The sequence below is a fragment of the Plutella xylostella genome, chromosome 4, assembly GCF_932276165.1.
Source record: "Plutella xylostella chromosome 4, ilPluXylo3.1, whole genome shotgun sequence".
Taxonomy (NCBI): domain Eukaryota; kingdom Metazoa; phylum Arthropoda; class Insecta; order Lepidoptera; family Plutellidae; genus Plutella; species Plutella xylostella.
This window is the reverse complement of record NC_063984.1, coordinates 9822670-9837801: the sequence shown is the minus strand read 5'-3', so window position 1 is coordinate 9837801 and position 15132 is coordinate 9822670. Positions and strand designations below refer to the sequence as shown.

At 36.0% G+C, this 15132-nt stretch overlaps 1 protein-coding gene across 1 annotated transcript; it reads right to left on the bottom strand.

Annotated features, from left to right (window-relative positions):
* Positions 1 to 741: 741 nt before the first annotated feature.
* Positions 742 to 12208, bottom strand: LOC105397917 (homeobox protein aristaless). The gene is made up of 6 exons (XM_048629429.1): positions 12057 to 12208; positions 7822 to 7944; positions 7126 to 7264; positions 6416 to 6461; positions 2112 to 2296; positions 742 to 1678 (listed from the first exon to the last, which is right to left on the bottom strand). Exons 2-6 carry the CDS (start codon positions 7907 to 7909, stop codon positions 1351 to 1353), a joined length of 786 nt encoding a protein of 261 aa, XP_048485386.1. The 5' UTR covers positions 7910 to 7944; positions 12057 to 12208; the 3' UTR covers positions 742 to 1350.
* Positions 12209 to 15132: the final 2924 nt, after the last annotated feature.

The window sequence follows — 15132 nt, the reverse complement described above, 5'->3', positions numbered from 1 at the left end:
TCGCAGTCAAAAAAATATCAAGTAATGCTGTATGTTTAAAAAAACACAGTTTCCAAAGTCATAAAAGGTAATCGTATTTTTTTATAAACAACTTTGACTCTACATACTGTAAAAAAATTATACTCCGCAAACCTGGCACCTTATTTGAAAAGATTGCTCATTTAATGTAGTTTCCAAAATGGTATGAAACGTTGCTATTGTTTCAATGAACAAAAAAGTTATTGCTATTTTAGTACAAAACGACCTCGATGTAAAATTGTTTGAAGAATATTAGAATATTTTAATGCAATAGGAAGACTTACCTATCAAAACATTAATTACAAAAGTGGTTACCCTAGACAGAACATTTTCTGAAGTGAATGACTACTTACGTATTTTAAACCCCGTAAACCCCATGTTGCGTGCTAGGTATGCCTGTAGAGCCACCCTCAGTTGGACGCCGATGTCACCATAGTATCCTAGTGAGACAGGGCTCTTAATCTAACGCGTCCTTTTCAAATATACTCAGGAGCAATGAAAAAGTTTCAGTAACATATGTAACGGCAAAGGCAGGTGAAACTTTTTCATCCCTGGCAAGTACTACTTACTTGTATGAGGTACTACTTCATGAAGTAACTACATTCTAGAGTAATGTTTTTTGTACCACTTTCAGCTACTTTTTACTTGGTTTTCTCCTGATCCTGTAGGAAACCTAATAATGTCATTATGAATGAAAAAATATATAAAATAAAACAAAAAAACTAAATATGTAATAAATATTTATTTATCCTTTGATCTATTAAACTGTTCAAACTAAGAATTAAGTACATTGTTTTCGATGGATATTTCTACTACGGGTGTAATTTTTCGAATGTTCAGTATTTTAAATGTTCTTTGGTGCATCATCTGTTTAAAAAATCTATTTAAAAATTAAATGTTTCTAATGATATTATGTATAATATATTTGAACAATGCAACAGCTAGCTAGTGTATACCTCTAGGTCTCGGTATATATGGTCATTTATTGTCAAACATTATAATAGAATTGCAGTAATATCTCTAATTGGAATAAAAATAATATTTTTTATCACCGACATTATAAATCTTATAAATAAGGACACTTTAATTAGACCTCTTAATTAATGCTATAATAAATAACAATTACTTCTATAACTGGACGGATTGCATTACTTTTACATTAACTCTTACTATAATACATTTTGAATAACTTACACAGCGGCATTTACGGACATACATAAAGGAACATACACATTTCGCCAACAGTTGTAAACCGAAACTATTCTACACTTTGTAACATCAGCTTCACCTTTCCGCACTAATATAGCATCTATCTCTTTCACGCACCAGAGTTCAGCTAATGAGGTCCGTATGGTGCCTCTGCCGGAGCATCTCGAGTCTCAGCTCATGTTCCCTCGCAGCCATTCTTAGGGCGGCGATACTGGAGCTCCTTCGCTCCACTTCTTGTCCTGTGGGCTGCGCGGGGGCTGGCGGGGACTCGCTGCCGGGCGAGATCGGGGGCGAGACGGGGGGCGGGTCGGGGGAGCGGCGCGGGGGGGCCAGGCCCGCCAGCAGCGAGTGGAAGGGCGGCGGGGAGGAGTAGAGCGGTGCCCCGAAGTGCGGCGGCCGCGGGAGCGGCGCGCCCAGGTACTGCGCGCCCAGCACCGGCATGCCGCCGTATCTGAGGACAAAGTGAAGGGTTTAGGTGGACAAGTTCTAGTGAGAACCTAGTGTCAGATGCCCTCGAGTCTGCAGGACAAATTACCTTCTCCCTATGGTACAATGTGCAAGGCACCAACAAAGGGCTGTGGCCCTCCTTAGGAGACAGCTCAGCTGGACCTAGCAGCAGTGGATTGTTAGCTGATGATCTATGCAGAATCCAGAGACATCATATTTATTTTGTATCATGCTGATGATACATGACAAAGTGAATATTATTCACTGCTAAACATAGATCCCGTAAGGAGCACACTCACTAAAGGTATGATTGTAATCCACAGCACATTCCATCTCAATAAATCTGGCTTAGGCATGAAACCCTTCCTTTAGGAGACCCGTGCCCCAACAGTGGGGACAGGATGTGATAAAGAAACCAGCCAATCACCAAAACTCACCTAAAAGACGCCAAGGCGTTAGCATCGAAAGGCTTGCGGAAGCCGAAGCCGAGCTGCGTGAAGGGGTTGGGCATGGAGGCCACGGCGGCCGGCGGCGTCCCCCCGAGGTACGGGTTGTACGGGTGCCCCGTCGGACCCACCTTCTCCTGCTTGCGCCACTTCGCGCGACGGTTCTGGAACCACACCTGGAAGAAAGAAAAATGGGCTGTAGAGAAGTAGTTTATAAAATTATACAGCGTGTCGCAAAAAGGTATACTATGCCGAAACCTACGTGTGCAGCATGTTATATCTAAGCCCTTAGTATAGGTACTCTTTTTGCAACACCCTGTATAGATTCGTTCTGATAGTGGTGATAAATCGTAGCGTATGACTGTAGAAACTCTGAAGACTGGTTCCGATGCATCCCTTGTAAATTTATGTAAGCAAACGAAAAATGCATTTAAATCGGTTTATCAGTTTTCCAGTATCGTGGCTAAGAACACGTACGTTCACACATTAACCTTATGACACCTCTCTTCTGTTGAATAACGGCTAGTAGAGAGATGAATTGATTGATACCATACAAATACCGACTACTGCATACCATACCATCTGCCAACCATTAATCAACGTAACTGAATCATAACTTAAACCTATCCTAACTCTTAATATAAATGAGTTAACATTTAAACCTTCATCGGATGAAGGGTTGTTAATAACACAGTAGCTGAAAAATCATTAAGTCTTTGTCTTGATGAGTTTCTAGCCACGCCTTTCGTGTTAATTCTCAAATACTTAAATAGGCTCAAGTACGAGTATATCTCTCTTTGTCAATTATTTTTCATGTATGTTGTGTGCTACCGTATTTCTGCTCAAACAAAGAAGAAGGGACATAATAACGGTGTCTACTGGACATATGTCTCTCCTAAGAATCTAAAGAATCCACGCTACGCCTGTATGTTCGCGGTCTCTACTGGAGAACTCCCCTTGCTGTTAAAGTGTGGTTGAAGTCCATAATGTTTGCCACTCTTCTAAGAAGGTTTATTTATTTATATTGCCAATGACATACAAATATCACAATAGTAAGCAATACAATATGTAAAACATTAACTTGTCTGTTGCACAGCATTGCCTTTCGTGTTTTAACATAAAAAAAATATCATCTCAAAACTTATCGCATATTTATGAGTTTACAAGGAAACATGCACATCAGCACAAAACTCAAGATCTCATTATGTAAGGTGTTTATTTTTATGGCAATTTAAATTAATTTACTTATGATAAATGGAGCTTGTAAAAAATTTAACATGTTTCGCTAAATACGGCAATAACCAAATGAAATTGTTAGCGGATGCTTTACCGTTAAAGGTTACACTGTTGAAAACTTGACTTTGAGGGTTCGTAATAAAGTTAAAATTTGTTTGCTAGTGTCCAGCGTAGTTTAAATTTGGAATTGTAAATATGACTTCATACGGAGCTTGGAACAATGTTATAATTGAAGGAAAACGGCCGGACATCAGACGGGAATGCGAAAAGAGGTCGACGAGCAAAAAGTCAGCTTTCAGGTGGCGACTTTAATAACTCAACAGAGCTTCACCTAATTAACCCGACCCTCCGCCAAAAAAAGGGGCATTATAAGTTAGATGTGTACATTTATGACTTAATCTGTGACTTTGTAGCATCGGAAGGCTAATAGTTTCTATATAGTTCTACCTTATTCTGTCTGAATAATATGTCTGACTTGAGTCTTGGCAAGGAGTATTGTATAATACCTCTACAATATGATTTGATGGTTATAGACACAAAAAAATATTGAATAACTAAATTCGAATATGAAAATTAATATAATAATTTTACTTTTAGGTCAATGTTACCCATATAATAATCACGTAATACTTAATTAAACTATTAATAAAATCTACAACCTCGATTTTAATTAATTTCCAAATACAAATTAATTAGCGATTGATTACGAAGCGATTTCAACAATGGACGATTGGAGACATACAGACGGAATATCGAAGATAACTTTCATACCGTCTACCAAAAGGTTCACTGTTTAAAGTATCTGGATCAAATAGTTTTTGTGTTTAAGTCTGCTATGTGAGGAATTGTGGCCGAGTTGTTCGACGACTCTTGAGCAAGTTTCGCTTGCTAGGGATGTACCACATTATTTTATGTATCAAGGTATGTATGTCATAATTTAAAAAAAGTTTAAGAACCAGCAACAAATTATAAAATAAACGTTTTTAATCAATATGCCTGAATTGCGCTGTGATAAACTTAGGATTATTTATGTCTTCTAAAGTGATAAATCTAGAAAATATATTGGACTGGTAGGTACCTTACAGTGGTTCAATAAGAACATAGTGGCGTGAAGGTTACTGGTAAATGGGTTCCGCTCATCTGGCATAATCTTTATTGACCAAAACTCATTTCGCATAACTCGTATGGTCTAAACTTTTTTGGCCGAACCATCACTTTGCCAAGACTTATGTGGCATAAGGCTCGTTTCGTCTAAAACTCTTTAGGCACAATCTTTAAACACCTAAGTTTCGTTTTCTCAAATTTATGTTCGTCTATACCTATGTATAATCTTGTTTCTCCTAATGTTATCTTAATAAATAATATATTAAGTATGTAGTAAATGTACAAATTGTGGTTTTTTCTCCTACATCCCGAAAAGCACGATATTGTATGATCAAAAAATCGAAAGTTAACGACCAATATAATTATTAAAAACCCCATGAGATCGAAACCTAAAAATAGGTGCGACGACGAGCAAAGCGAGGAGGAGCGTGTTAGGTGCACATGTTCATCAAAACCAAAGCGGAGCGCAGCGAAGCGGAGCGGAGCGTTTTCCAAACAGCGGAAACAATACAAGGCACCAGTTTGCGCTATGTAGGGAGACGCTCCGTCAAAGTTAAAGCCAAACGAATATTATTACTTTGTATAAACCTATGCCATAGCATTATTAGGCTATTCAAGATTTGGCCATACCATTATTAGGCTAAACAATGTTATGCGAAATAACTTTTTGCTAAACGAGATTTATGCCATACGGTTTTCGGCGTAACGAGACTTTGACCAAACGTTACTATGCAATACGAGATTAGGCAAAAAAATCTTATGCCAAAAAAGGTAGAACCCTGGTAAATAGATACCAAAAGCGCGAGGCTGCTATCATTCTGAGGCAACCTATGTTTGGACGTTTTTTGGCAGATGATGATAATTAAATTTCTTAGGCCCATTAAAAAGCCATTCATACAGTTATCTTATAAGGATACTTATATACAAAATAAGCTTTTGGTCATGATTACCTTTAATATTATTTAAAAAGAAAGAAAGACCTACAGTTTAGTAATAAAACAATTAAGAATCATAAAATTTTAATACTTATCGTATTTAATAAAAAACATTGAACATCACTAGAGCTAATTTTAAGACGCAAAGCATTCCGCTTCGATTCGGAGAATCGATCCATTGTATCGCTCAATTACTTTATCGTCGCGTTCGATTAATGTGTATTCGAACAATCGCATCGATTGCTCTGTAAATAAAATGTTGCGAGTACTAATAAGCGAGTACAGTTCCGATTCTATGTCATTAAAAAACTACCTCGAAGCTATGAATGGGATTCTACTAGTTTCGGAGAAGGCATGCCTGTTTGCTAGTTCCTATGCTATTCTGTTACAATTTTTTATGGGTTACAGCAATTATTATTGAAAGTTGGTTAAGAATTTTTATTGTTTAAGTGGTATTTTTTGCTGATTGATACATGATATCTCTAAAGGTATTTATGAATCTATTCGTTTATGGGAGGCACAATAATGCATCTGGGAACCTTATTGATTTGTTTCATTAGTTCATTACGATTGGCATTCTTATATTTCTGGTTGTACTCGTAGTATACACTATGTTGCAAAATGGTGCATGATTAGGTTAAGATGGCGTGTATACCTACGTATGCATTATGCCTAATCGTTACCTTCAAAAGCCGTATCAATTTAAATATATTTTTTCTGTAAGGTAGGTATAACCTTTAGCTAGTTATTAAATATTTAAGCTGTCCCATTCTTATAACTCCATGCGGTGTTTGCTGATTGAAGACCTCAGGATACGAATTAAATGACAAATTATTCAGAGAAAACTTATTTTGTTGGTTGGTATTGGTATTTATAGGCAACAAAATTGCTGAGAATACGAATACTTTTGAACTTATGATCAAAAATTATGTAAGTATAAATATCTAATCATTAGTTAAGCTTACTAGTTGTGTAAGCTCAAATATAGAATAATCAAAATTATAGGTTTTAAGTACGAACCTGTATTCTTGCTTCCGTTAGCCCAATTTTCATTGCAAGCTCCTCCCTGAAAAAAATAGGATCAGTTGATTTTAATTTTCCCAATATAAAAATTATGTGGTGGCAAATACTATCTTACGGGGTAGGAAAAAGTGGTAAATTACTATATACACTCACCAGAGTCACGAGCAATGAAAAAGTTTCAGTGATAAAAGCACCAAATGACTCCTATACGGAAAAGGCTAGCTGAAGCTGTCTGCAATATTGAAGAACATTTAACAGCGTATCAGAATCTTACCAAAAAAAAACGTTAATGTTGTGTTCAATTCAAATTTTAAACCAATTGTTTTAAAATCATATGATGTTGGCATTTTGTAAGTGGAACTTTTTCGTTGCTACCGAGTGTACCTTGGTCTACCTCTATTTACCTGTATAAGGTTAATTAGTGTCAATGTCAAAATAATGCCTTGGTATTTAAGATTAGAATTCTGTTTGTCAGGCACAGTAATTATCACATTTTCTAAAGATTCGTTACTCGGGAAGACTCGTGAATCCATAGATAGTCTTATCCTAAATATTCCTAGAAATATACTGTACTACCACAAAAAACTTTAAACACTGTTTAACAAGTGTTTAAAACGAAATTTGACAGATTTTGTAGGCGTTTGATAGCGATAAAACACCTGATAAATACTGTCTTAAGTTTTTGTGGTAAGGCCCACAATGTTTACCTGGTGAACACATCGGGGTAGTGCGTCCTGGAGAAGGCCTTCTCCAGCTCCTCGAGCTGGAAGCTGGTGAAGGTGGTCCGGTAGCGCCGCTGCTTGCGCTTCGGCGCGAACTCGTCCGCCTCGTCGCTGTCCACCGAGCCTGGGGGGAGGGCATAATATGATGAGGGTAAGTAGTGCATTAAGCCTAATAATAATAATAAAAGTTTATTTCGGAAAGCTTTGAAAAAAGGTGTCTGATGGAGATGATAATTCTGAATACTTTTGACCTACCACTTTTAGACATTTGTAAAAAATCCACTCTCTATAGTAAAAGTCAGTCCCAGTGACAAACAATATTTCTTACGCTACTTTAAATTGTAGTACAGTAAGCCTAAAAGGGACACCCCTTCTGCCTCCTCCTTCTGGGCTGAGGACATAATTCTGAAGACCTTTGTCCGATTAAAGTTTAGCTATACTTTTAAAGTTTTTAAACAAAAGTCAGAAAGGGGTTAGTGGTGACTATTGTGGCTTATTCTGAATAGGGGTGAAAAAGGAAAAGCTCTTGAAAAACAAATGAACGATTGATTCCCTACTTTTCTTGTTAGGCTCAGCAAAATTCTTGAATTTTCTACCTGTACAGTTAACCTTAGCGCGTGTGTGTACACGTTTTGAAGCGCTAATGTACAAGCTCTTAAAGCAGCATCACTCAGCAGTTACCTGGTGGTGGCCCCGACCCGGGCGACTGGTCAGCGAGCCGCTCGGGCGTGGTGCGCGGGGACTCCCGGCCCGCCTCCGCCAGCCCCATGCCCGCCCGGTACCCCGCCTCGGTAGGGTAGAACTCTGAGGACAACAACAACGGTTCATCATAATCATTATCACAACACAATGTGAAAGTGTATATGTTAAAATTGCATCATCACGACTTATACCCGTCCCCACCGCTGGAGCACGGGTCTCTTTCCAATAAAGGAAGGAGGCCTAGTCCACCACGCGGGCTTAGTGCGGGTTGGTGGACCCCAACACAAACAAGCTTGTGCTGAGGGAGTTGTCGGGTAAGTGGGCAACTCGACTGTCAGATGTTTTCAAGCTGCCCATAGGCCTCTGACTAGGCTTTACAACTGCTGCTAAGAAGGGTTAAATAGGGATTTGTAAGAGTTCTAAGTAGCGGTCTCTTACATACGTCCGGCCCGCAGCCTAGCGGGTCACTCTATGTATGTGACGAAAATCTAAGTTTCGGAGCGCTTACTGCTGCGCGAGCCAGGACTTTATCTCGTTTAAACGTGATGAATGCACGATTGCACGGCAGCTCTCGTTTGTTTGGTTTTCGTCAGTATAGATTAAATTCGTCAATAGATAGAATTACGCGAATATTTTTATGCGAAAATTCTTCTAGTAGGTACCTACCTAATTATTGTTAGCTACGGTAATTCCCCCAGTGTAATCAATTAGATCAATCAGATTTTAATTAAAGAGGATACGCTAATTGTTTGATTGTAATTATAAAAATAATTATCAACATTTGATTAATTTAATTAAGATTAGATATTGATTCTTAACTTTAGTAGGCCTAAGCCTAACAGTAATAAGTAGGTAAAAATTTAGCAAACATGTATTAAAATTTATCAAATTTGCTATTATGATTTTCTGATAATAAGCCTATAAAATAAACGATGAATTATTCACGTGCGCAGATTAACTGTTTTAATAAATCATTATCAGTGTTAGCTAACAAAACATTTGTAGAAGTTGGTATTTGCCACGTGCGGTAATCCGCTGTAAGAAAAAAAACACATAATAACATTATAAGGGAGCCCTATGTCCAGCACTGAACGATTATTGGCTGATATTGGTACTTTCGGAAAAGAAAAAAAATGCAGTGAGCCAGATGCAGATCACATGGGAGCGAACAAACGGAAAAATTAACTTACTTAGGTCAATCAACACGTCTATTCTATCATCACAATGACGGTTAAACAGCTATTTATGTAATAGTATACGGCGGGTTTCGAATACAAATGGTCGTTTACGGCTCAGGCCGGCATTAAGCCACGTTAATTGGTTATAATTGGTTTGATCAATTTGTTGGTCGCTTTAATTGGTTCAGTGGAAACGCGTGACGTGACGTGCGTTCTTGTAAAGATGAGAACACACATTGCGGTAATTGAATTGAATGACTCTGATCTGACTCTAGAGACAAATCCCAGCCGTGATTATACATACATATTTTTGTTCTCAGGTTTTGTGATGAAATGTTTGTATTTTGTAATATCTGCAATCTATCTTGCCTGTGAAGCGTGGAGATTATGACAAAATGATAGGTCCATATCACCAGTCAATAATGTTTGTCCGTAGGTATATAATCAAATATAGTACTTATTATAATAACAATATTCAGTAAAAAAAAACATTCAGTAGAAAACAATTGCAATAAACATAAACGTGTACATGAGTTAGTGCAGTTTAAGTGTGCGTTGAACGTGTTTTCTTCATTAATTAGCATCGCATGCCATTGGGCAATGCAATTACTAGAGTAAACATATTAATATAGAGAGCTTAGTTACTTCATAAGAATTCAAAACGTTCCCGTTGGTAGATAATGAAATTTGCTTGAAATGCATTTCCGAGTATTTGAGTTTTCTTAGAGAATCTGGTTTTTGTTGATTATGTGTATTTTTACAGGTTATGGCAAAGAAATCTTTCTACCTACCTAAATGTATAAAAAAATAAAGCCCCATGCCATGAAACCCTAAATATAAACATTCTTATTAATATAGGCAGGATATATTCAAACTACTCATAATCGATTAACTGAATCGTACATCGACTATAGTGGTACTCATATTACATGTGATTATAATAATGACTCGATTCTGCATTAGGTACCGCAATGTCTGCACTCAGCTTTACTATAATACTTGCAACGACGATGATCGACTTAAGTGTTTATACGTAATTAATTATAGCTCCCTTAATGTACTCAATAAGTATAGGAACTAAACAAAAAATCTGAGTTTTGGTGTTAAAAACCCACCACTTGGGAAACTAAGGACATCGCTTTTCACTTGTTTTATTATAATACTCGTACGGATAGCTAAAATACTTTATAACAAGCAGCCTTGCGATGCTTAACGCAATTAGTAAACGGTAATTACTACAAATACTTACTTAATAATAATAACAGAAAATATAATTAAATACCGTCCTGCCTTGTTCATCTAAAGACTGGCTTAATGAAATAAACGCACTTTAATAGGCCGGCAATTTTATTAATTAGCGAATGATAATTGTAATTAAAATTCGTGAAATTGCAATATTCGTATTTATTATCTGGGTGTGCAATTAAATGATTTTTTTACTATTATATATAATGCTTATTAGACTAATTATGTTAACGAACAAAGTTTTAATGGTTAATCTGGATATTAATGGGTTAAAATCATGCTAGAATGTTGGCTTCCTGGTATGTAGCGGTCCAGCGGGCTAGTGTGGAATCAGCTTTACCTACATAACAAAGTTTACTAACTTGAGGCTCATTATATTACATTACAGGCTCCTAAACTTGGAAATTAACCTGCAGATGGAAATAATCTGATACTAATTCACCCTGTATAAATAAAATAGAATTAAGTACTTGTACAACAACATAAAGAAAATTCGACGCAAATGAAAATGTAATTGGCTCTACAATCGCTGACACAGGTTAGTTATAAACAATGATTAAATTAATTATAATTAATTATTACGACTATCATTGAAGTAATTCCGACCTTAGTTTCTTGTAATCGGCCGTGTACAGTAATTGTATTAGACTAATTACGGCCCATTAGGGGATTATGACTCCAATTACTGCGCTATTAAGTGTTATTCTTGAGAAAGACATTAAACAATATCTGAGTGTGAAGCCACATGCAGCGATACAACATGTGTAAGGCCCGGGTCTCCTATTACGCGCCGTAGATCGCGTCCAGCGTCACGCCGTAGGCCGCGTCACGATTCTCAATACGTCTACGCGCCAACGTCGGCGTGTGAGGGAGACCGCATCAGTACATTTCTATAGTGAGCATCGTGACGCGGCCTACGGCGCGACGCTGGACGCGACCTACAGCGAAAATAGGAGACCTTAGCTAATTCGTAGGTGCAGTGCAAATATACATCATGATTACAATAAATAATAAACAAGTGAACTATACTATAGACTGAACTTAATGCACTGCATTGCGATTCTATAAAGCTAATTGTCAAAACTCGATTCTGAATCCGGAGTGAGTTTTCAAATTGGCATTCTGTCATTTCCGTAGACACATCAAATGCACACTAGCGACATCCTTACAAGGTTAATTGGAAGTGAGTAGAACAACATACATATAATGTCATTACTGTTCGAACGTGAACTGAAAGGTGAAGGGAGAATGATGAGAAGTGAAGTCTGATTTTACAGAATCGCAATGCTGGCCTGCAGAAATATATTCTACATTTTCAAATATCTTTATTTGCCTATAGTTGTTGCAATAATAATAATAACTGAGCTGATGACAACAAATGATCTAAAACTTTTGGAACTTAGTAAAAAAAACTAGATAGGTAAAAGTCACGTGACCAACAAAGTCAGTATGGACAAGCAATATTTTTTTATCGTTTGTATTTTGAAATGGTACTAAAAAGTTGAGAACGCCGAGTCTTACCTGAGTCACTTTCTTACGTTTTGTTATACATAGTTATTTTAATACCTGTAGAAAATGAACCGATTAAGAATAAAAAAAATGTACTAGGTAGGAAACATTTAACTACAATTAAATTTTTTCTTACCATAAAGTACTATACAACGATTTTGTTTAATTTTATTACAATCGGCTTAATAGAAATTGAATAGATTTTTTAAAACGATGATAATAATCCTTTAGGTAGGTACCTACTCGTATATCATCTACTATAATAACTAAATATCTACTCACACTATTAAAAGCAATATTTGTCACTTGATGAATAATTTTATACAAAGTAACACGCACGGCTATTCAAGAAGGAATAATGAATGTTTCGTAAATAATATATACGTTATAATATATGAAGATAGATAGATATAGGATCTATCAATAATAAAACAACTATCAACGTAGTTAGATATCATTGTATAAAATCATATGTATTATGTGGAAGACTTGTTAAATATCAGATAATACTGATAAGCTAATTATTGAATCACTTCGGTTTAAGATAGCAAAAGTCAAAATTGCAAATTAATTGTTATAATTGAATTAATTACGACGTCAATGATAGCGATTCTGGGCAAAGTTCAATCTTAATATTTGGAGTTTATTCCACACTGTAATCTGTCATTGTTTAGTGAATAATACCTAATAAGGAACTTTAGCAAGATTAGAAATGAATGCTTATTTTGATACTGCATTATTTCAATCAATATAAGTACTTAATACCAATCAAACTTTGTTAATACTTAGTTATTCCTGAATTAAATCAACGTAAGTTATTATTTAAGTAAGTATTTCTTCACATTTTCAAACTAACAACTGTAGGGCAAACAAACAATAATTAAACAATTAGAGCTCTACGCTCTTAACCTGCGCTCGTCTGACATTCAGCTCCCTTCTACATTGTAGGGGTTTTTGCTAATTGTTATGTGTCTATTTATTCTTGTAATTTTTACAAGAAAATTATAGGTAATAAGGGAGTATGACAGCAAAAAGGTTGGTAGCGTGACCACCTTGACCTATTTTGATCTGCACGTCCATTAGATTTATTGACCTGCAGGTATAGGATATGTAGGCGACGACTTTTAAATTTTTAATTAGTGTAATAGGTACTATTTTTTTCATTCAAATATAATTAGCACCGAGCGACTAGCCATGTAAAAACTAGACAAACGGCTAAGAGAATTAACCCAACCAAGAAGTTATCTAGAGTGTAGACTTGGGAAAAACCTGTAACTTGGGTTGAAATTAATAGTTCGGAAAAACGATGGAAACAGAAAAAAGCCAGGACAAGAGACCTATTCTAGCAAAAAGACCAAAAAGTGTTGTTCGATAAAAAAAAACAATTAGCTGAGTTAATGACGTAGCCGTCGTCAGCCTTATGACTAGTTATGACCGACAAAATATAAAATTAACAAATCGCCATAATTTTCATCGTAAATTACATCGTAATAACATGGCGGCTATCTCGCGTCGGCCGCGGCACCGCGCGCTCTCGCACAGAACTCGATGCGACTTGAGTGCGAGTTTACGTTCGAGTAGATGCGCGAAAACGCGAAACTATATGGCGCGAAACTGTCTTCACACTCGTCACCTAGCGGAAACGTCACCGACTGGATGGAAGCAAAAGTACCGCGCCATAAACATTCACGTTAATTATCATTATCACTGATCGAACAGTTTAAAATACTCCAACTAGACTCCAATGGAGCGTTATTCGGTTGTGGAAGCTGACTGAAACCATATCACAGCTACTAAGGTAACGGGTCCATATTCCGAGGTAAATAACAACATTTGAAAGTAAGTAAGAAAAATAAGCATTTGTAACCATCAATATTGATGTGAAATATTGTCTTCTGTAAGAATATACGTTAAATTTTATATTTCTTAACACAGATTCATTGATAACACATTAATTATACTCAAAAAAATATAATTTATTACACATGTCGATTTGCCCTTATACCGAGGTAGGATTATGGTTTTTTCCATATACCGAGGTAGCCTGTTCCATATTCCGAGTTAGTCCTGTCAGTGGCTCCATGAGTGTGGCCATGAACATAAGGAAATTACAATCTAAAATATCGATATACTTTTTTAACCCTAAAGTACTCCAAATAAATTTAATTATTCTAAATAGTAGTTGAAAATAATGAAAAGAATTAAATACTCTCCATTTATATTGGTTTTCGTGATAATTTCTATTATTTATGTAACATTTTCATAATTCATTATTGCAACTGGTAACATTGGCTAGAAAAAATATTCATAATGCTTCTATGATGTTCTATGGACTTTTCCAAGCGATTAAAAAAAAAATAGAGTAGAGATGGGGTAAATTGATGAAATAGTGACAGTAATCGAATATAATCGATTATTGAACTCGAATGATTTAAACATTTTTTACTATAGTTTTTATCTAAGTAAGGTCTAAAATTTTTCCACGATATTTTATGTTCTTACTTAAATGTTTAAAAGTTGATGATACGTAATAAAAGTAGATGTGTAAGGGATGAGGAAAAGTATCGAATACTTACAAAAGCCAAATACCTTATCAGTACTAATTTCCGATGAGTACCTAATGTATTTACCATAAACGAATATGATTATAATAAAAGTACCCAGGAATCGATCCAGCATCGATTATTTTTTCATTCAAGCATAGGTCGGAAGCAAGGAACATTGCACTAGGTACATCTCTATGGCGCATGCGCGCTGGACTGGAGGCGCGCCGGCGCCATGTTCAATTTTCCGCCGAAAAGTTTGCCGCTATTCTTTGAAAGTATTTTTGTTAAGTCTTTACATTAGAAAACAAACATCTTTTATTAAATTATTATGTTTGTATTTGCAATATGCAATTGGAAAATCGATAAGGTAAGCTTGTGTGCGAATTATTTTAGGAAATTACCTACGTAAAATGGAAATATTTTTATGTTTTTATCAGTAATTTGGCATCAGTTTAGTTACTAACCTAGGTTTTTGTTCTAGCGTTTTCGTTTCTAAACTCACTAAGTTTTGTGAAAATGGGTACCAACTTATAAGGATAAGCTTAATTCTGTCAACTATCCATACAATTTACCTACTTACTTTATTTTTCAGTGACAACAACAAGAAAATGAAAAAATCAACCAGACCCCTAAACCAAACATGAAATGCAGTATACATGACATTCATTTATCTGGGAATTCTGGGATAACAATATTACAACGGCCATCAGACCTCGAAGTAGAAGGATAATGGAAATAAAATACAGAAATGAAATTAGGCAATTGTGTATATAAGTGTTATAAAAACTCCACGGTCGTGTGTGTTATTTTAT